At 36.3% G+C, this 21,474-nt stretch overlaps 2 protein-coding genes across 2 annotated transcripts; one reads left to right on the forward strand and one right to left on the reverse strand.

Moving 5' to 3' along the window:
• Window positions 1-2,483: 2,483 nt before the first annotated feature.
• Window positions 2,484-4,901, forward strand: LOC103492891 (uncharacterized). Its single transcript, XM_017045560.2, has 4 exons — window positions 2,484-2,790; window positions 3,656-4,077; window positions 4,191-4,241; window positions 4,347-4,901. The coding sequence occupies exons 1-4, from the start codon at window positions 2,484-2,486 to the stop codon at window positions 4,899-4,901; spliced, it is 1,335 nt and encodes a 444-aa protein (XP_016901049.2).
• Window positions 4,902-12,353: 7,452 nt separating this feature from the next.
• Window positions 12,354-14,351, reverse strand: LOC127148590 (exopolygalacturonase-like). Its single transcript, XM_051082673.1, has 5 exons — window positions 14,037-14,351; window positions 13,490-13,804; window positions 13,024-13,313; window positions 12,721-12,937; window positions 12,354-12,590 (listed from the first exon to the last, which is right to left on the reverse strand). The coding sequence occupies exons 1-5, from the start codon at window positions 14,349-14,351 to the stop codon at window positions 12,354-12,356; spliced, it is 1,374 nt and encodes a 457-aa protein (XP_050938630.1).
• Between the last annotated feature and the right edge of the window lie 7,123 nt (window positions 14,352-21,474).

Consider the following 21,474-nt stretch of genomic DNA (forward strand, 5'->3'; position numbering starts at 1 on the left):
ATAATGTTCTGGCCCTATTCTTTTGGTGACTGTGGTTTTCTTTTACGACAGATGTAGTTTGATAAAATCATCTTTTGTCTCCTAAATTGAAATATCTTTTGAATGGAATGACATCTATCTTACTAAGAACTGATGACTGCGAATGAATGAAATGACTCTGTGGTGTTGCTGTTGTTGAACCAGAAAAGAAATTCCTAATAGACAAAGGGGGAGTTTGTTGAAGTGTAGTTTGTCTAAAAGAATATCTTTTAAATTAAAAGAGAAGATATATTTGAGAGAAGATAATTAATGAATATTTGATTCTCCTATATTTATGGAATCTCTCTAATTATCTCCAAGAATATAATAAGTTCCTATTCTTTAGGGATCTCATTAAAGATACAAGGCATATAAATAGATGGAGATATATGTATATATTGGTGTCTTGAAGATTGGCTGAAAAAGGCAGAAAATAGAGAGAAAAGTTTTTGTTGCTGATACGAAGAAGTAACTTCCGATTTATCATTAAAGCGCCCTCTACAAAAGGTAGCTTGACCTTATGACTTCGGAAGCAACATGATTATCTAACGTTAAGGTTTGCGGATGAGTAACATATAGAATGAGACTATGGTTAGTCTGATTAATGATTGAGTCACGCATACATTCAGGGGGAGCTTGACCATCAGACGAATGTCGATAGGAGTCTTCTTTATTCCAGGGGGAGCCTGTTGTCTGATGTTAATTCACAAGTCATACAATTTTAGTATTGAGATGTATACATAAGCTATATTGATTTTTTGATGTTTATGGTGATTATTAATAAAATTACTCATCTAAACTGTGCGTAGCTCCCCAGACGTAGGCAATATTGGCCGAATTGGGTTACCAAGGTCTCATGTGTTATTCTCTTCTATTGTCTCACTAGATATTACTTATAATATTAGCTACAGTCGTAACTGAAGGATCATTGATTATCTTTTACTGTTTTTCACACTCTTCAGCAAAATGGAGTAGTTTAACGGAAAAACAGAACCCTACAAAAAATGGCTCGAGTCATGATACATGCCAAAAATTTACCTTTGAATTTTTGGGCAGAAGTTGTTAACACAGCGTGTCACATTCACAACTAAATTACTACTTGATCTGGAACGATCGTCACTCTATATGAACTTTGGAAGGGAAGAAAGCGAAATGTAAAGTATTTTAATGTATTTGGAAGTACTTGTTATATTTTAGCTAATAGAGAATATCATCGAAAGTGGGATGTGAAATAAGAACAAGGAATCTTTCTAGGATATTCTCAGAATAGTTGAGCTTATAGTCTTTAATAATAAATCTGGTACAGTTATGGAAACGATCAATATTGTGGTAAGTGATTTTGAATCAACTGCCATACGAATTAATGATGAGGATGATGAGACTCTAAATATGCATGTGGATACTTCAACGCTTCTTGTGGAAGTACCTAAAGTTGACACTCTGCCAGATGGTACTGATATAAACTCAAAAAAGATATTTAAGAAAGTTATAGTTGATAACCCCGAACTTGTTCCATCTGCACATGTGAAAAAAAGCATCCATCAAGCTTTATACTAAGTGATTCTTTAGCTGGAATTATTACCATAAAGAAAGAGAAAGTATATTACTCGAAGAGGATTACTGATTTATATTACACATCTGCCATTGAATGCTCAACTATTGATGTTGCTATTAAAGATGAATATTGGATAAACGCAATGCAAGAAGAACTCTTCTATTCAGGTGTAACAATGTCTGGACATTGGTTCCCAAGCGAGAAGGAGCAAATATTTTAGGCACAAAATGGATCTTCAAAAATAAAATTGATGAAGCCGGATGTGTGACAAAGAATAAAGCTCGTTTAGTGGCTCAGGGTTATGCTCAGGTTGATGGGGTTGACTTTGATGAAACATTTGCTCCTATTGCAAGGCTTGAAGCTATTCGCTTGTTACTCGAAATATCTTGTATTCAAAAATTTAAATTGTATCAAATGGATGTAAAAAGTGCCTTTCTGAACGAATACTTAAACGAAGAAGCCTATGTTGCTCAACCCAAGGGATTTGTCGATTCTGAGTATCCTTAACATGTGTATAAGCTTAATAAAGCTCTATATGGACTTAAGCAAGCTCATAGAGCTTTGGTACGAACGATTGATGATCTATTTAAGTTGTAAAGGGTATTCCAGAGGTGAGGCTGACAAAAAACACTATTTATTGACATAACAAATGATCAACTCATTGTTGCTCAAATCTTTGTTGATGATATCATATTTGGGGGTTTTCCTCAAGATCTTGTCAATAACTTCATTGATATCATGAAGTCAGAATTTGAGATGAGCATGGTAGGAGAACTCTCATGTTTTTTGGGGCTTTAAATCAAGCAAAAGAGTGAAGGTATATTCATATCTCAAGAAAAGTATGTCAAGAATATAATTAAAAAGTTTGGATTAGAACAGTCTCGACACAAGACGACTCCAGCTGCGACACATGTTAAAATTACCAAAAGATATTGATGGTGCAAGAGCAAATCACAAACTTTACAGAAGTATAATTGGTAGTTTGGTCTCTTTACCTGCCAGTCGACTTGACATAGCTTATGCTGTTGGGATATGTGCTCGTTATCAGGCTGGCCCTCGAACATCACATTTAGAAGCTGTTAAACGAATCCTCAAATATGTTCATGGGAAAAGTGATTTTGGAATTCTGTATTCCTATGACACGACATCTATTTTGGTTGGATATTGTGATGCTGATTGGGCAGGTTCCTCTGATGATAAGAAAAGCACATCTGGAGGTTGTTTCTTTCTAGGGAACAATCTTATCTCATGGTTCAGTAAGAAAAAAAATTATGTTTCTTTGTCTACAGCTGAAATTGAATACATAGCGGCATGGAGTGCTTGTAATCAATTGATTTGGATGAAAAATGTGTTGCATGAGTATGAGTTCACACAAGATATAATGAATTTATATTGTGATAATATTTGTTCCATTGATATATAAAAAAATCTGGTTCAACAAAGTCGAACCAAACATATTGATATTAGGTATCATTTTATCCTAGAACTTGTTGAAAATAGGGTTATTAAACTTGATCATATTCGTTCGAACTTGCAATTAGCAGAGATGCAAACTCATTTAAGTTTCTACGCACTGGCATAAGAGTTTGTTGCATTTAACTCCATGAGCAACTAAAAGGATGGCGCATGCTTACACGTTTAGAAATATTAATGGTGTCAGCGCCGTTTTCGGATTTAATGGCTATCTTTTCGGCACTTGAAGAGTTTCTCTTTTAATCATTATTAACTATTTAAGCTAGCTTTATCGGGTTCGCTTCATCTTCGTCTTTCTCTAATTTCAAAATTTCCAGCTATGGGCTTTGGTGTAAACGACATCATAGTGAATACTCAGAAAGGTTCGTATATGGTGAAATCGATCGAAGATGAACCTACAACTCAAATTTTTTCGCTCTTTGTACAAAAAGTGAGAGGCTGGAGGTTTAAAAGTACTTCACCACGAAGACTGTATCGTCTCCCATAAAAAATCTCAAGCGGAGGTTTCATGCAAGCTACCTACGCAGACTGTTGATTCCTCTTTTCCTGCGACTTCAAGTACACATGCATCAAATATTTCTGCAACCCCTCTATCTGATATGGATTCAGATGATCTGGATGATGTACCTTTGGCTTGTTTGTTGAAGAAGACCATTTTCCCTGAGGTTACTGGTGAAATGCCTGCGGCTCCTTCCATGTCTGTTCATTCTCAGGAAAGCTCGTCGATTGAAGAAGTGTTTGTTCCTACTCCTTGTATTCCTCTAGCTTCTAATGTTCAACCTGGACTGTTAGTTCATTTCCCTTCTTCTGCGTCACTTCCCTTTGAATCGAATGTTGCCTATGCATCTGTTCCTGATAATGTTCCTGGTGATGTTTCTGCTGCACCTGAAGGAAGCACTGATGTTCGAAGTGATGAGAATGAGGTGGACCCTCCAAATCCTGACATGTGCTTTGAAGATGTTCCTACCCATGCTGATGATAATCCTGCTGTTCCATCTGGTTCTCCTGAAATCCCCGTTGCACCAAAGCCAGCAAGCAGAAATTTCAACAAAATCGATGCAATATAACTACCAAAATTGGTAGAAAGAAGATTTCTCATAATATTCCATCTGTTCCCATTGATGGAATCTCCTTTCATCATGAGGAAAATGTTCAGCATTGGAAGTTCGTGGTTCAGCAGAGGATAGCAGATGAGGTAAATGTTTCCGACAAACATAAGTCCTACATGAGTATCATGAATCTTTATTAAAGGGCAAGTTCATCGAAAACTATTTCAAATGTCGGTCCATTTTATCCCCAGCTTATCAAGGAGTTTATAGTCAATTTGCCTGATGAATTCAATGATCCAAGTAGCCCGAATTATCAGACGGTTCATATTAGAGGTTTCAAATTTGTAATTTCTCCTGCTGTGATTAATGGTTTTCTAGGAAATGTTGTTGATATTGATTGTTCTTCATCGTCTCCTTCCACTGATGTTCTAGCTTCTGTATTATCTGGTGGGACTCTGTCTGCATGGCATGTCAATGGAATTCCTGCAGTCTCTCTTAGCATCAAATATGCCATCTTGCATAAGATTGGTATTGCTAATTGGTTCCCATCCTCCCATTCCTCCAGTGTATCTGCTGCCTTAGGAACTTTTTTGTATCAAATCTGTAATGACAATAAGGTGGATACAGATGCTTTTATGTATAATCAGCTGTTAAGGCATGTTGGTTCGTTTGGGATCAAGATTCCAATCGCTCTTCCGCGATTTTTCTCCAGTCTGCTACTTCACTTGAATGGTGCTATGACAATTGCATCTGATTCTCCTGGACCTGATCCCGAAACATTATCACTTAGTTATAGACGCCTTTAGGGAAGTCATGTGCCTGATATTGATCATGATGTGCATCCTTCTCGCAGCTTGCACATTTTCGATACAAGTGACTGGGATGAGTTTGCTGAAGTCTTCTTTGTTGATCGGGAGTTGGCATCTCGAATTATTAATTCACTTACTGTTGAATCTCGAGCCTTGTCTAATTCTATCAATCTGCCGTTAGAACGACAGTTAGAGTTGGACTCTCTCATTCGTCACTTAAAGTCTTTTTGCCCCATCTAGCAGTCGAAGAGAAAATGGTTCAGATTGACATTTTTTTTTTCTGGTTTAAAGGGGGAGCAGTAGCAGTAGCAGAGTGCAAGTTGATGATGTGACTGAGACATGTAATGTTTGAGTTGCTGATGATTTTTGGTTGATTTGCTGATATTTTGTTCTTAGTAGAAGTTTTCTCTTATTTCTGCTTTTGATTGATCTTTTGTAAAAAAGAAGGAAGACAGAAGTAGTTTTCTTTTCTATCTACTGATATGTGTTGTTTGAAAATGTTCTGTGGATGAATTAATGATCTGGTTTCATTAAGTGATGGAAGTGTGTGATGAAAAATACTGTTCATATTTCTTTCTATGACATGATAAAATCTATCTAAAGAGGTCTATGTGGAAGCATTGTCTTGAACCAGAAAAGAAAATTCTTTTAGACAAAAGGGAGAGTTTGTTGAAGAGTTTGTCTAAAAGATTTTATTAGATTCTTCTTCAAAAAGATAAGATAATCAAAGGATAAAAAGATTCTCCTTGATTTAAAGAATCTTGCTAATTATCTTTAAAAGAATCAAGATTTATGCATATATATATATAGATCATATATGTATAAATAGGGCTTTTGAAGACAGTGCACATGTGCAGAAAAAGATTAAGAAAATTATTTATGGCTGAAGGTCTTTGGAGAACTGGTTGCAGAAGCTGCCGAAACTAAAAAGTATTATGATCTTATGTCTATAAGATCAGCATGTTGATTTAAGTTGAGATTGTCGATGAGTAACGTAAAAGAGGAGACAGTGGTATGTCTGATCACTGCAATCTTTAGAAGTATATAAAGATAACATCGAAGATATTCACTCATGCGATTCAGGGGGAGCCTGAAGTCAGACATCATGAAGAAGAGTAATTCATGCATTTCGGGGGAGCCTTAAGTCTGAACCTAATATGCATGTTATTTAGTCATATAGTTAAACATAGTTTATATGCTGTATCGATGTATATTGACTAAAGTGAATCTTAATAAAATTACTCATCAGGGCTGTGCGCAACTCCCCAGACGTAGGCAACATTGGCCGAACTGGGTTACCAAAGTTTCTTGTGTTATTCTCTTTTGCTGTCCCTCTAGTTATTACAATAGTCATTAGCTTTAGTATTAGCTGAAGGTTTAATTGATTATCTCACATTGCCTTTTCAATTGGTATCAAAGCAAGATTGCAAGATCATGGAGATAATCAGAGAGGGACCATCAGCTTCACGTCCTCCAGTACTGGATGAAAAAAATTACTCATATTGGAAGCCTCGTATGATATTCTTTATTAAAACATTAGATGGAAAAGCGCAAAGAGCCCTGGTTGCTGGTTATGAACCTCCGATGATTACTGTGAATGCTTTTTCAGTAAGAGAATTTATTTATCTCAAAGCATTGAATTTGATGTTTTTTAAAGCAAAAATAAAGGTAATGTAAAGAAGTTTTTTTTAACACGAAACGACCAAGAGAACCATTCTAATACCTGCGTATTTGGAATGAACCTTGAGGAATTTTATTAATCAATTAAATGGAGAAGCATTGTTACAAAGGAAAGGCTGGGATAGCCTAAAGCTTTAATCCAACAATGCCTTATGTTCAGAGCTAAGGTACTAAGGGTGTATATTTTACAAGATTTGTGTCTGATGGACCAAGTGCCAATCAACATAGTTGTGTCTTCCCACATGTTGATTATGCTTCTTTTGGTATCCTTGAAGATTCTGTTATTTCTTTCCATCCAAATTGTCCAAAGAAGTGCAACAACCACAATGAATTTGATAACATCCTTACTGCTCTTTTAATTGAGGTTGCACAGCGAGCCACAAGGAGCTTTGGTGTTGCTTCTGTCGAAGTTTCCACCAATATGAGCAAGGAGCTTATCCCAAAAACCCTTTGATAAATTGCAATCCAAGAATAAGTGATCCAAACTTTCATTGTTGGAGTAACAAAGCACACATTGATTTGGATTTAAAAGGGTATTTGGTAGTTTACTTTGTAGCACATCCATAATGCTTAGCTTTCCATATAGATTGTAGTCTAAAGAAAAAACTTGCATTTCTTTGGTATTGAAGATCTCCACAGATTCTAAAAAAGTTTATTATAAGTTTGAGGATGCAAACCTTGAGAAAAAACTTGTAAAACTTTTTGGCTGAGGCAATTGAGAAAATTTTCCTTTATTTAGGGGCTATGAGGGAGTGCTCCTTCCATTTCTAGGACGGGGGTGGGAAAAGGATGGCTATGATGATGTTCCAAGTTTGCTGTTCTCTGTCATTTGAAGGTCTTTTTGGAAAGAAGTTCCAAACATTTCGAGTCTTGTCCCACATTTGTAAGATTGAAGCATCTTTTGAATTAGAAATTGCAAAGTGTCTGGGAAAGTTCTTTGCCAAGGGACTTTTTTTATTCCAAAGACCAGGCCAAAAAGAAATATTTTATCTATTGTTGATGTTCCATTTGCACCTTTCTTCAAACTAATCTATCCCCTTGATAATTGACATCCAAGGGGCTTTCATAGTACAATATTTTGCCTTTTTAGGAATTTTGCCTAGAAAAGTCTCGTTGTATTTTGCTTTGATTATTTATCTTCACCGCGCCGTTCGTTCATTGTGAGATCTCCATAACCACTTGCATAGGCAAGCAAAGTCGGTGATTTTCACCTTTGTTAAACCAAGCCCACCTTCGCTTATGGGGGTAGTCACAATATCCCATTGGATTAAATTGGAATTCTTTCCATCAAGTTTGGATTTCCAAAGGAAGTCTCTTCAGGTTTTCTTAATGTAGTTGCATATGGCCACAAGAGCTTTGAAACAAGAAAGTTGGTATGTAACAAGACTTGCTAGGGTGGCTTTTATGAGAGTGATTTCCCCCCTTTTGAAATTTGGGAGTATTTCCAATTGCTTAGCTTCTTCTCCACTTTCTCTTTTATAGTATCAAATGAGAAACCATCCGAGCCAGGTGTTTTATTGTTATTGAAAGAGAAAATTGTATTCCCCACTTCAATTACTGAGAATGGGGGATAAAGGCTTGAATGATGGTCATTGTTAATAAGCTTCCAATATAGATTGTTTATAAGGAAATCAATCCGTTTTCTTCCAGTGAAAATTGACTTGAAATGGGCCAAAATTGTTTCTACAGTTTTTGAATTTGAGGAAAACGTTTTGCCCTGACCATCCTCAATTTCAGAAATGAGATTTTTTCTTTGCCTTGCGGTACAGGCTTAGTGGAAAAAAGCTATGTTTTCATCCTCGTCTTTGGTCTATAGATTTTTAGCTCTTTGGGACCAATCAAGGCTGATCTAGCATCAGGCTTCTTTGAGATTCAAATCTGCTAGATCAGCCTTGATCATAGTTCACCATGCACTGTCAGTCGAGTTAAGGTTGAAAAGAGTTTCCCTTCTATCAATTGCTTCCAATTATGAGATTGGGAGCTTTGCCAATTTTGCACATGTTCGACAAGCTGTTTCAGTCTTTGAACAAAAGTAAAGCCAGGAAAACCTTCACATTTTGTGCTACTCCACCTAATTTTTTCTGAAGACAACATTGGTTATTGATAAAGTATTGAGTCTGAAAGGGGAGGAGCCTCAAACAATTTCGCTTGATTCCAGGACCAGAAGAAAATGATTCGAAGTAGTTCTAGGGGAAGTTCTTGAGAGATGGGCGAGCTTGAACATAGACTCCCATTGAGGGGAATAAAGGAATCTGTCGAGATGGGAATAGATTGGAATCTCTCTTAAATTTGACCAAGTGAAGGAATTGTTTGTTTAAGGGGGATTAATAAGATTTTGCTTTTGGATAAAGGAATTTAACCTTTCATGCTTAGTTTAGCAGAATTTAAATCAGTTGTTTCCTCTTTCCATCTGAAAACATTATGATTCCCACCAAGGAGCTCGGCTTCAATACATGTTTTAGATAACTTAGATAATTTAGCCCAAAAAGCCCCTATTTGCCTTCGATGAGCTGGTCCATAGGTATTTTTGAGTCTGACTTTCTGGAGCCTGATCTTCTAAAAGAATCTGACACTACAAGAAGTAGGGACATTCTCGACGCACAAAAATGTCGGTGAAAGTGGAAAGGAAACGGGGAGACCAATTACCAATGCAGAAAAGAATGTTGAGAAGACCGACGAAAGAAACGTGTCAGGAGAACTTTTCGCGACATTTCATCAACAAGGCATCGAGAATAACCTTCTCCCGACGTTTTCTTCACCGACATTCCTGATGCATCAGGAGTAAGTAATCCCCAACGTCGACATTTTCGACATCATTGGTGCATCGAGAATAACCACTCTCGACGTTTATATATCCAACGTCGGGAAAAACTAGCCTGACGCGACGATTGTAGCATATTCCCGACGTTTTACAGTGCATCGGGAAATATTTTTAATATGTTTTTTTTATATCTTAAATATGCACTTTTCATTTTTTTCTGAAATATTTTCCTGTAATGTTTTTCAATCGAGTCTCTATTTCCTGTAATATTCACATTCGTTTTCGATTAAATTAAAGAAAATTCAAAATAAATTATTAAATTACGAAATAAAAACAAAAATTCATAAAAAAATTTGCTGTTTATAATACAAAGAAGTTAGAATTCATAATTAAAAAAAATTAATGTTCATAATACAAAAAAGCGCAAAGAAAGCCATACGTCTCCTAACGAACCTCGTATGCCATACTACACTTTAGGTCCTACAATGATACAAAAGTGGCTAAGTTTAGTACATATATATGCATATCATCACTGTATACTGTAATTTAAAAAACATAAGAATAATGAAAAAGTATATACGTACCGCAAAAGCTAGGGATCATCATGTGGTGGTCCTTGTTGTTGCTAAGTCATATCTTTTATCAGCTTCCGCATTTGTTCTACTTCTGAAACTAATGCTTCGTGATTTATTGTCTGCTCTCTAATTCGTTACATAGCTTGATCAAGCTTAGCCTATAATTGAAGCTCTATTGTGGATTGCAGACATGACGTCGTGGAACTGCTTGCACTCATAGTCTTGCGGGCCTTCGACTTGGGTCCCCGACCAAGGCCTTTTGAGTAGCCTGGTCATCTACCCAACACAGCCTCGCATATCTTATCCCTAGAGAGTGACTGATTACCCTCTAGGATAGGTTGGGACTAGAGTTCTAGCATTTAATTCTACAGCAAATTTAGAAACCACCTTAGTAAGTAAATATATATTATATATTAAAGAGGGCAAATGAAAGCAGAAGTGTGTGTTGGATAACTCATGCGCAGCCTCCGTAGCCTGGGACACGAACGTCCCGTCTCGAACGTATGTTTGATAGAACAACTCCACACGATCGATTGGCTTCCCTCTTTGCTTAGAGAGCTGATGCTATCATTGTAGAAACGACTTTGACTCGTTACTATGATTATAAGGTTGCTTCTGTCTAGCAGCCTTGTTCGTCTGTGATTGCTCCTGCATGAAAACAATTATATTGTTTATTTTTTATACATATTAAAAGTTGAAATCATAATTAACCATGACAAAGAGTTCAATTGCTCACCTGGAATGCACGACTCATGTAGTGGTCACAGAGGAAGTGCAAATACTCATTATGTCCCACCAATAGGTCTGGTGGGCTGGCACGAGCTTCCTCGGGGTCGCAGTACTTTTTGAAGTGTTTGTAACAGTAGCCCCAAAAGTCTTTAAAGGTGGTAAGCTTCTGATGCTCAACGAACCTATTCATTGCTTGATCATTGAAATCAACCACAAAAACCACTACACATTACAAAAACAACACAGTAGCTTTGCTAACTTAAAATGTTTTAAATGAAATCATAAATGTGTAGTGGACTTACCTAGACGTCGCCCTTGACGACCTTGATGTATTTTTACTTACGTTCACCCATTTAAGGAAGCGGATGGCAAATGTCTTTCGCGCACACACACATATCTCCTGGCTGAAGCGAACGACATGTAGGAAAATAGGCTTCTCCGTGCCAGGGGCGATCGTCATCGGAATCCACCTATTGGTTGCAACGTAGCGCATCAACTCTAAGAATCAAGACTGCATACTTCTCCTAGGAGTCGAAGTTGCAGATGGTTGAGAAGACGACATTGCTCAATAAATTATAAGAACATATAACGTTAGAAAAGACACTTGAAATAATCCTAAGTTGAAATACCATTATTAGACTCACTCGAATCGTTGCCCACGGACGACGACCCTTTCGCAAGGTTATCTAAATCGTCTAAAAACTCGAGAAATATAGCATCCGTCTCGAGGAAATTCGTGCGTGAGAATGACATAGTGCTTGTGGACATAGAAATCAAACTTTCAATACGCAAATATGAACACGTAGCTAGAATCGAAATATATAAACTACATAAATATGTGGGTAGGTGGTTCGTCACTATAACTCGTCGTCGTCGCTTGTTTCGCTTGCATGTGATAAGTGTTCATCCACATCGTGGATGAAGTCATTAATGACCTAACGCACAACCATTCTTTCAATGATTGTGGGATCAACATCAGTCTTACACAGAGTGTCATCCTCGATGTGCTGATCCATTCGATGACTAACAACGATTTCTAGTATATTTAGGTCTTCATTCTCAACATCATCCACTTCTGGCACATCCCATATACACTTATTTTGGACGACTTGCACAACTTTTCCATTGCTACCATTTTTTGGGGTCATCTAGGTAAAAAATTTGATATGCTTGCGTCGCAAGAATTACAGGTTCCTCCGCGATCCAAAAATGGGACGTGTTGAGAGATTTTTACCATAGTTCAACGTGTGTTCTTTGACTTTTGTTCACATCCGTGTCTTACCACCGACACTTAAATAGACAAACATTTCTTTCCAACGAATATTAAACGTGCAACACTTCGTCCAAAATGAAAATTCAGTTTCAACGTCAAAAGAAGAGAGGGGAGAGAGCATTTTCTCTCTCTAAAAACTCCTTCGTGATTTTATTTGAATAATGGCCATGTACTTTTGGGTTTTAAGATAATGTAAAGAAGTTTAGCCGTTGATTTAAATTTATTCGATGGACGAATTTGGAGTTATTTTGTTGAAGGGTTAGAAACTTTGCATTATTCTAACTAATTTGGGTTGACCAAGATAAAAGAAAAAACCAATAATTTTCACATTGAATTCATGATTCAAAAACAGAGAACACAATGTGTTGAATATTTATATACAATCCCCAATTCATAAATCCCCAATTAATGCATAAATCTACATATAAATGTTATACAACACAAGGTGGTGGATTTTGAACCCCAAAAGTTGCAATCTTTGCATTCGAACATGAAGAAACAATGGTCGTATTCCTCAAGTTGGTGCCTCCATAAGTCAAGTTAATGTCCCTTAGTTCCACCCCCTCGCATGGAAGCAACTCACTACACTCCAACAATACTGCCACGTTCGTTGTTGATGTCCCACGAATGTTCTTGAAATGAACATCGCTGATCTTCCAATTTGAAACCTGCATGAAGGATTAGTTGCAGCTTCGGGTTAAAATCAATACTGAACTCAAAAGGTTAAACTCATCCGCATTATCATGAATAATAGTGTATATTTTTTTACATTGTTGATCGTTGATTTTTGTTGCTTACCTTCTTCTTTTTAGTGCCATAGGTTTGGTCGATGATTATAGGATTTTTTACATTGTACATTACAATGTCCTCGAAGATTATTCCTGAGGCTAACCCCGAGATACGGCTAGCCCATGTCTTGATTCTTGCACCATTGGTGGCATTGAAAATGGTACAATTCTTTACTAAAACGTTGTAGACACTTTTCTCTTTTGAGTACTTGCCCAAGCTGCCCACGCTGAAGATGAATAACGAAAAGCTTTTAGATTTTCTTCTTTGTGTCTATTTAATGTTTAAACATTTTTTTAGAAGGTATATTGTTACCTGAGGCCATGTCCTGGGCCGCAAGTGACATTGGTGACAACGATATTCTCAGTACTGTGGCCGATGGAGACACAATCATCACCGGTGCCAATGACACTGTTGGTAATGGTGACCAATTTTGAGGTGCTAAGGTGCATTCCATCGGTGTTCGGACTATTATGTGGAGCTATAATTTTCATGTTAGTAGCAGTGAAATTGTAACAGTAGAATACGGAAGTGTGGAATCCCATGCTGTTTACTGAAGTGAGCCCATCAACGATCGTGTGATTTAATCTCGAGAATTTAATCGACTACAAAAAAAGAAAAAATCAATGAATAAATCAAAATCGTTAAAAGAATTTTTTCAAATATAGCATAACGTATTAATAGAGACAAATCGAAAAGTTTCGAGTGTAAAACAGTTTGCAATTTAAAATGAAAGGAAAATAAATGATTGAGTTAGGCAAAATTCTATATGGTTAATTACGATTGGAAGAAGTTGGCAAAATCTGTTTTTCTTGCAGTCATTATAGGGCCAAACGGTGACGCCTTGACCGTCAAAGACGCCGGAGCCGGTGAGGATGAAGCCAGTAATATCTTCAATGGAGAACCATCCAGGAGATGAATATTCACTAATATCGGTTGTGGCCTTCACAGTTCCTTGATTTTCGAGGGTGATCGGAAAGCTTTTGCACGGACCGGCAAAAGTCACCGGACCCACCAGATATGTGCCTTGTGGGATCAAGAACTTCGCCGGACCGACTGTATTCCGGCAAGCTGCAATCCATGTTGTCATGAGTGCCTGCCAAATGGAAAATAAAAAATATTATAAACTTTTCAGGTAAAAAAAAATGTTGAAATAATTATACCATTCGTATCCACCGAAAAAAATAGAAGAAAAATCGTGATAGGTTTAGAATTATATAACGGTAGAATTTAATAGCAAAAAATATATACAATTTCCTTTAGTTATCAATTTAAAGATAATCAACTCAAATTAAAATGTTTGAATTTTGTGTGTTGATATTTCTCACCTGTGCATCATCGGTCTCCCCATCAGCTTTAGCTCCATGTTTTGTAACATCAAAAACTGACCCACCATTCTCATTTAGAACAATATTTTCCCTAATGTCATTCACCGTGCTGCCAATGTCGGGTAGAGTACCGATGTCAAGACGCCGGGGTGCTCCTGCAGGACGAAGAAACTGCTCATTTACTGTTGGTACGGTCACCTTAAGAAGATTTTCAGTGCCGGTGACGTCGTCCAAGGTGGCAGCAACCTTTGCAGAGCATTGCGAAGCAAATACTAAGAGAAGGATTTGAATGACGAGGCTAAGATTTCTTGTCATTGTGATGGTGAAGTGTCTTAAATAATTTGGATTCAGTGGCAAATTAGAGTGTTTTTTTCCTGGATATTTCTTCCCAACGATCACAAGTATATATATATATATATATATATATATATATATATATATATATATATGCATGTTTAATGGAAAAACTAAATTTAGAAAATTGGAACAAAGTTTGTTCAGTTTGGAGAATTATTTCTATTATAGAATATAATGTGTTGATTAGCTAGTTTGTTTAATTTTCTGCCTTCCATTTTAAGTTGTTTTTTTTTTGTGGTAACAATAATTCAGTTCCTTAGATATGAGTTCAATTATTTGGGGTCAAGCTCATAAGTTTGGTAATGTGGAAGATTGTTGTAAAGATCATTAATCTGTAATTAACGTATATAGTTATTATCTATCTTAGATAATAATGGAGTTTTCATATCTCAAAATAAAATGGTATCTAAGAGTGGCACATGTATATATTTCTTTTAATGAACATGTCTCTCTTTAAGTTGGTTTTACACGTTTATTCTTAGGAGATATCTCACTAAGCCACTAGATGCAAACTCATTTGAGTATCTACGCACTGACATAGGAGTTTGTCACATTTAACTCCATGAGCAACTAAAAGGATGGCGCATGCTTACACGTTTAGAAATATCTTTTCGGCATTTGAAGAGTTTCTATTTTAATCATTATTAACTATTTAAGTTAGCTTTATCGGGTTCTCTTCATCTTCGTCTTTCTCCAATTTTGAAATTTTTAGCTCTAGGCTTTGGTGTAAACGACATTATTGTGAATACTCGGAAAGGTTCGTATATGGTGAAATCGACCGAAGATGAACTTGCAACTCAAATTTTGTCGCCCTTTGTACAAAAGGTGAGAGGCTAGAGGTTCAAAATTTCTTTACCACGGAGACCGTATTGTCTCCCATCAGAAAAATCTCAAGCGGAGGTTTCAAGCAAGCTACCTACGCAGACTGTTGATTCTTTTTTTTCTGCGATTTCAGGTGCACATGCATCAAATATTTCTACAACCCCTCTATCTGATATGGATTCAGATGATCTGGATGATGTACCTTTGGCTCGTTTTTTTGAAGAAGACCACTGTCCCTGAGGTTACTGTTGAAATACTTGCGGCTCCTTCCATGCCTGTTCATTCTCAAGAAAGCTCATCGACTAAAGGAGTGTTTGTTCCTACTCCTGGTATTTCTCCAGCTTCTAATGTTCAACCTGGACCGTTAGTTCATTCCCCTCCTTTTGCGTCACTTCCCTTTAAACCAGATGTTGCTCATGCATCTGTTCCTAATAATGTTCCTTGTGATGTTTCTGCTGCATTTGAAGGGAGAACTGATGTTCGAAGTGATGAGAATAAGGTGGACCCTTCAAATCCTAACATGTGCTCTGAAGATGTTCCTACCAATTCTGATGATAATCTCGCTGTTCCACCTGGTTCTCTTGAAATCCCCGTTGCACTAAAGCCAGCAAAGTAAAATTTTTAACAAAACCTGTGCAATATAACTACCAAAACTGGCAGAAAGAAGATTCCTCCTAATATTCTATCTGTTCCCATTGATGGAATCTCCTTTCATCACGAGGAAAATGTTCAGCATTGGAAGTTCGTGGTTCAGCGGAGGATAGCAAATGAAGTAAATGTTTCTGAAAAACATAAGTCCTACATGAGTATCATGAATCTTATTGAAAGGGCAGATTTATAGTCAATTTTTCTGATGAATTCAATGATCCAAGTAGCCCGGATTATCAGACGGATCATACTAGAGGTTTCAAATTTGTAATTTCTCCTGTTGTGATTAGTAGTTTTTTAGGAAATGTTGTTGATATTGACTGTTCTCCATCGTCTCCTTTCACTGATGTTCTAGCTTCTATATTATCTGGTGGGACTCTGTCTGCATGACCTATCAATGGAATTCTTGCAGTCGCTCTTAGCATCAAATATGCCATCTTGCATAAGATTGGTATTGCTAATTGATTCCCATCCTCCTATGCCTCCAGTGTATCTGCTACCGTAGGAACTTTTTTGTATCAAATCTGTAATGACAATAAGGTGGATACAAGTGCTTTTATATATAATCAGCTGTTAAGGCATGTTGGTTTGTTTAGGGTCAAGATTCCAATTGCTCTTTCGCGATTTTTCTCGAGTCTGCTACTTCACTTGACTTGTGCTGTGATAACTGCATCTGATGCTTCTGGACCTAATCCTAAAACATTATCACTCAGCTATAGACACATTGAGGGAAGTCATGTGTCTGATATTGATCATGATGTACATCCATCTCGCAACTTACACATTTTCGATACAAGTGACTGGGATGAGTCTGCTGAAGTCTTCTTTGTTGATCAGGAGTTGGCATCTCAAATTTTTAATTCACTTACTGTTGAATCTCGAGCCTTGTCTAATTCTGTCAATCTACTATCAGAACGATGGTTAGAGTTGGACTCTCTCATTCGTCACTTAAAGTCTTTTGCCCCATCTACCAGTCGAAGAGAAGATGGTTCAGATTGACATTTTTTTTTCTGGTTTAAAGGGGGAGCAGTAGCAGCAGCAGGGTGCAAGTTGATGATGTGACTGAGGCATGTAATGTTTGGGTTGCTGATGATTTTTGGTTGATTTGCTGATATTTTGTTCTTAGTAGAAGTTTTCTCTTATTTCTTCTTTTGATTGATCTTTTGTAAAAAAGAAGGAAGACAAAAGTATTTTTCTTTTCTATCTACTGATATATGTTGTTTGAAAATCTTCTGTGGATGAATTAATGATCTGGTTTCATTAAGTGATGGAAGTATGTGTGAAGAAAAATACTGTTCATATTTCTTTCTATGACATGATAAAATCTATCTAAAAAGGATAAAATCTATCTTAAAAGGTCTATGGGGAAGCATTGTCTTGAACAAGAAAAGAAAATTCTTTTAGACAAAAGGGGGAGTTTGTTGAAGAGTTTGTCTAAAAGATTTTATTAGGTTCTTCTTAAAAAAGATAAAATAATCAAAGGATAAAAAGATTCTCCTTGATTTAAGAAATCTTGCTAATTATCTTTACAAGAATCAAGATTTATGCATATAGATCATATATGTATAAATAGAACTTTTGAAGACAGTGCCCATGTGCAGAAAAAGATTAAGAAAATTATTTACGGCTGAAGGTCTTTGGAAAACTGGTTGTAAAAGCTGCCGGAACTAAAAGGTATTATGATCTTATGTTTATAAGATCAGCATGTTGATTTAAGTTGAGATTGTCGATGAGTAACGTAAAAGACAAGACAATGGTATGTGTGGCCACAACAATCTTTAGAAGTATATAAAGATAACATCGAAGATATTCACTCATGCGTTTCAGGGGGAGCCTGAAGTCAGACATCATGAAGAAAAGTAATAAAATTTATATGCTGTATCGATGTATATTGACTAAAATGAATCTTAATAAAATTACTAATTAGGGCTGTGCGCAACTCTCCAGACGTAGGCAATATTGGCCGAACTGGGTTACCAAAGTTTTTTGTGTTATTCTCTTCTGCTGTCCCTCTAGCTATTACAACAGTCATTAACTTTAGTATTAACTAAAGGTTTAATTGATTATCTCACATTGATTTTTCAATTGGTATCAAAGCAAGGTTACAAGATCATGGAGATAATGAGAGAGGAACCATCAGCTTCACGTCCTCCAGTACTGGATGGAAAAAATTACTCATATTGGAAGCCTCGTATGATATTCTTTATTAAAATATTAGATGGAAAAGCGCATAGAGCCCTCGTTGCTGGTTATGAACCTCCGATGATTACTGTGAATGCTTTTTTAGTAAGAGAATTTATTTATCTCAAAGCATTGAATTTGATGTTTTTTTGAAGCAAAAATAAAGATAATGTAAAGAAGTTTTTTTTAACACGAAACGACCAAGAGAACCATTCTAATACCTCCGTATTTAGAATGGGAATTTTATTAATCAATTAAATGGAGAAGCATTGTTACAAAGGAAAGGTTGGGATAGTGTAAAGCTTTAATTCAACAATGCCTTTATGTTCAGAGCTAAGGTACTAAGGGTGTATATTTTACAAGATTTGTGTCTACTGGACCAAGTGCCAATCAGCATAGTTGTGTCTTCCCACATGTTGATTATGCTTCTTTTGGTATCCTTGAAGATTCTGTTATTTCTTTCCATCTAAAATGTCCAAGGAAGTGCAACAGCCACATTGAATTTGATAATATCCTTATTGCTCTTTTGATTGAGGTTGCATAGCGAGCAACAGAGAGCTTTGGTGTTGTTCTGTCAAAGTTTCTACCAATATAAGCAAGAAGCTTATCCCACAAACCCTTTGATAAATTACAATCCAAGGATAAGTGATCCAAACTTTCATTGTTAGAGTAACAAAGCACAAATTGATTTAGATTTAAAAGGGTATTTGGCAGTTTACTTTGCAGCACATCTATATGATGGAAAAAAACACCAAAAGCATGTAGCAGCGGAAGAAAGGATCATATTCTACTATATATGCATCTAAATGATTTAGAAATTAACATGCAACTTCTAAACGAAAGACCTAAACGAATAGTGAAAATGGTAATCGATGAACTTACCTTTGAAGTTCTCAACTTCTACTTCGTTCTAAAACTTCTTCTCTACCTTTAGATCACGAGCAAGGACAACCACTAAGTTGACCTACTAATCTCAGGATTAAGAACTGAGTTGAGGGACTCGTTTTTATGAAGAAAATCGTTTAGAGAGAAGGTGGGCGGTTAGGTGTATCGTTTTGGTAACTTTTTTGAGAAAACATCATAATTTTCTTATTATGTAATGAGAATTTTATATATGAAAATTACATGCAAATTGCATGCAATTTATTTCATATAATCTGAACACCTAATTAATCCATTAACTCTTTAATGAAATTAGTGGCTTCTAATTCATAATAAGCTGCCATATTACCCACTAACTTTTAGTTAATTAAGAAATTAGTCAAAGGGGCAATTTGGTCATTTGGCCAATTAAGTCAAACTCAAACTCTGACTTTTTCTTAGTCAAAAGTCAACTTTTGACTTTTTGCTATTTTACTCGTCTTGACTAATTCTAACCTCCTGAGTATGAATCCGTATTCATTTTTCTAAAATTCAAATCATATTTGAATATAAATTTCAGTCAAAGTATTGATTTTTAAAGTCAAAAGTCAACATGTTAACTTTTACAACTTTGACTGTTTTAAAACTTTCCAAGCTTTTAAATATGAATCTACATTTATATTTATTTAAATCATATTTAAACACAAAGCTTAGAATTTATATCTACCGACTTATATCTTATATACTTGTCGGTTTCTCTCTTTTCCTAATTCGAACAATTCGAATTATTTCAACATATTGTTCTAAGTTGAATCCATATGAGCTAGTAGGGGAACTTAATGGACCTATAGATCATGAGCTCCAATGATTCGAGATTAACTGGCTAGAATCTTTTAGACTAAGCTTAATCAACATTCGTTAACTAATGAGTCATTCCACTAAAGACTCATAGTTGCACTCCTCTCACTATAGATATATTTCTGTCCACCTGATATAACTATGATGAGTAAGTTGATCCTTCACAGGTTGTTTGTAATCTTGGCTGGGTCAAAATACCGTTTTACCCCCGAGATTACATCTTGCTCCTTAAGACCCACTGATCCACTATTGAATAACGGGTTTATAGGATTTAAGGTCCAACCTATAAACCTGAATCCTTCTCAAGCCAATGAGAAGGTGGGGCCCCTTGTTCAAGACTTGGATATAGTCCTTAAGGGAACAACCTATCTACTATCCCAAAAGTGGGTAGGAGAAAATTCCGTCTTGCACCCTATGTCCCTAGCTATCCACTCGGTCTTATCCTTGAAATGGGAGGCTTATTGGGCCAGCAATGATGAGCTGCCATCACTTATACAGATCTAAGGATACTATCGAATGAACATAAGTTCATAGTTAGCTTAGGATTAAGATCAAGTTACCTAGGTCATCATAATTGAAATAGTCAGTTTATATAGTTTACGGTGTTATAACTAAAAGTGACTATTTCGTGGTTCCAGTCTTATGCAAACCATTTAAGTAGAATGCCCTCACTCTTATGTCTCTACATGAACGATTTAGGATTACATTGTTTGTACTAATTACGGAGCGGGCCGCATCCATAGTGTTTTTCTAGAATAAGACGCCCAACCTTATTCACACACTATAGACTATTTGGGCTATTAACTCGAACTTAATCCATGTTTATGTCTCTACCTAAAGTTTAAGTGTATTGACAAACTCAGTAAAATAGTCTCGAGACCTTAATATTTATTGGTTTTAAGATTATAACATTCAATAATAAACTTTATTGAACAAATAACAAAGTACGAGTTTTAGGACATAAATTCCAACACCATAGTGCTTAGCTTTTCATAGAGATTGTAGTCTAAAGAAAAAACTTGCATTTCTTTGGTATCGAAGATCTCCACAGATTCTCAAAAAGTTTATTATAAGTTTGAGGATGAAAACCTTGAGAAAAAACTTGTAAAAATTTTTGGCTGAGGCAATTGAGAACAATTTTCCTTTATTTAGGGGCTATGAGAGAGTGCTCCTTCCATTTCCAGGACGGGGGTGGGAAAAGGATGGCTATGATGATTTTCTAAGTTTGCTGTTCTCTGTCATTTGAAGGTCTTTTTGGAAAGAAGTTCCAAACATTTCGAGTCTCGTCCCACATTTGTAAGATAGAAGCATCTTTTGAATTGGAAATTGCAAAGTGTCTGGGAAGGTTCTTTGCCAAGGGACTTTTTTTTTATTCCAAAGCCCATGCCAAAAAGAAATATTTTATCTATTGTTGATGTTCCATTTGCACCTTTCTTCAAACCATTCTATCCCCTTGATAATTTACATCCAGGGGGCTTTCATAGTACAATATTTCGCCTTTTTAGGAATTTCGCCTAGAAAAGTCTTGTTGTATTTTGCTTTGATTATTCATCTTCACCGCGCCGTTCATTCATTGTGAGATCTCCTAACCACTTGCATAGGCAAGCAAAGTTGGTGATTTTCACCTTTGTTAAACCAAGCCAACCTTCGCTTATGGGAGTAGTCACAATATCCCATCGGATTAAATTGGAATTCTTTCCATCAAGTTTGG

Source organism: Cucumis melo, chromosome 1, assembly GCF_025177605.1.
Source record: "Cucumis melo cultivar AY chromosome 1, USDA_Cmelo_AY_1.0, whole genome shotgun sequence".
In the NCBI taxonomy this organism is placed as follows: Eukaryota; Viridiplantae; Streptophyta; class Magnoliopsida; order Cucurbitales; family Cucurbitaceae; genus Cucumis; species Cucumis melo.

Coding starts and splice junctions, on each gene's coding strand:
- LOC103492891 (XM_017045560.2), top strand. CDS start 2,484: ATGTTAAAATTACCAAAAGATATTGATGGTGCAAGAGCAAATCACAAA. Junction 4,078..4,190: donor TCCCCGTTGCACCAAAGCCA/GCAAGCAGAAAT, acceptor TTTCATCATGAG/GAAAATGTTCAGCATTGGAA. Junction 4,242..4,346: donor AGCAGAGGATAGCAGATGAG/GTAAATGTTTCC, acceptor TTTTATCCCCAG/CTTATCAAGGAGTTTATAGT.
- LOC127148590 (XM_051082673.1), bottom strand. CDS start 14,351: ATGACAAGAAATCTTAGCCTCGTCATTCAAATCCTTCTCTTAGTATTT. Junction 12,938..13,023: donor GGCCCAGGACATGGCCTCAG/GTAACAATATAC, acceptor ATTCATCTTCAG/CGTGGGCAGCTTGGGCAAGT. Junction 12,591..12,720: donor ATGGCACTAAAAAGAAGAAG/GTAAGCAACAAA, acceptor TCCTTCATGCAG/GTTTCAAATTGGAAGATCAG.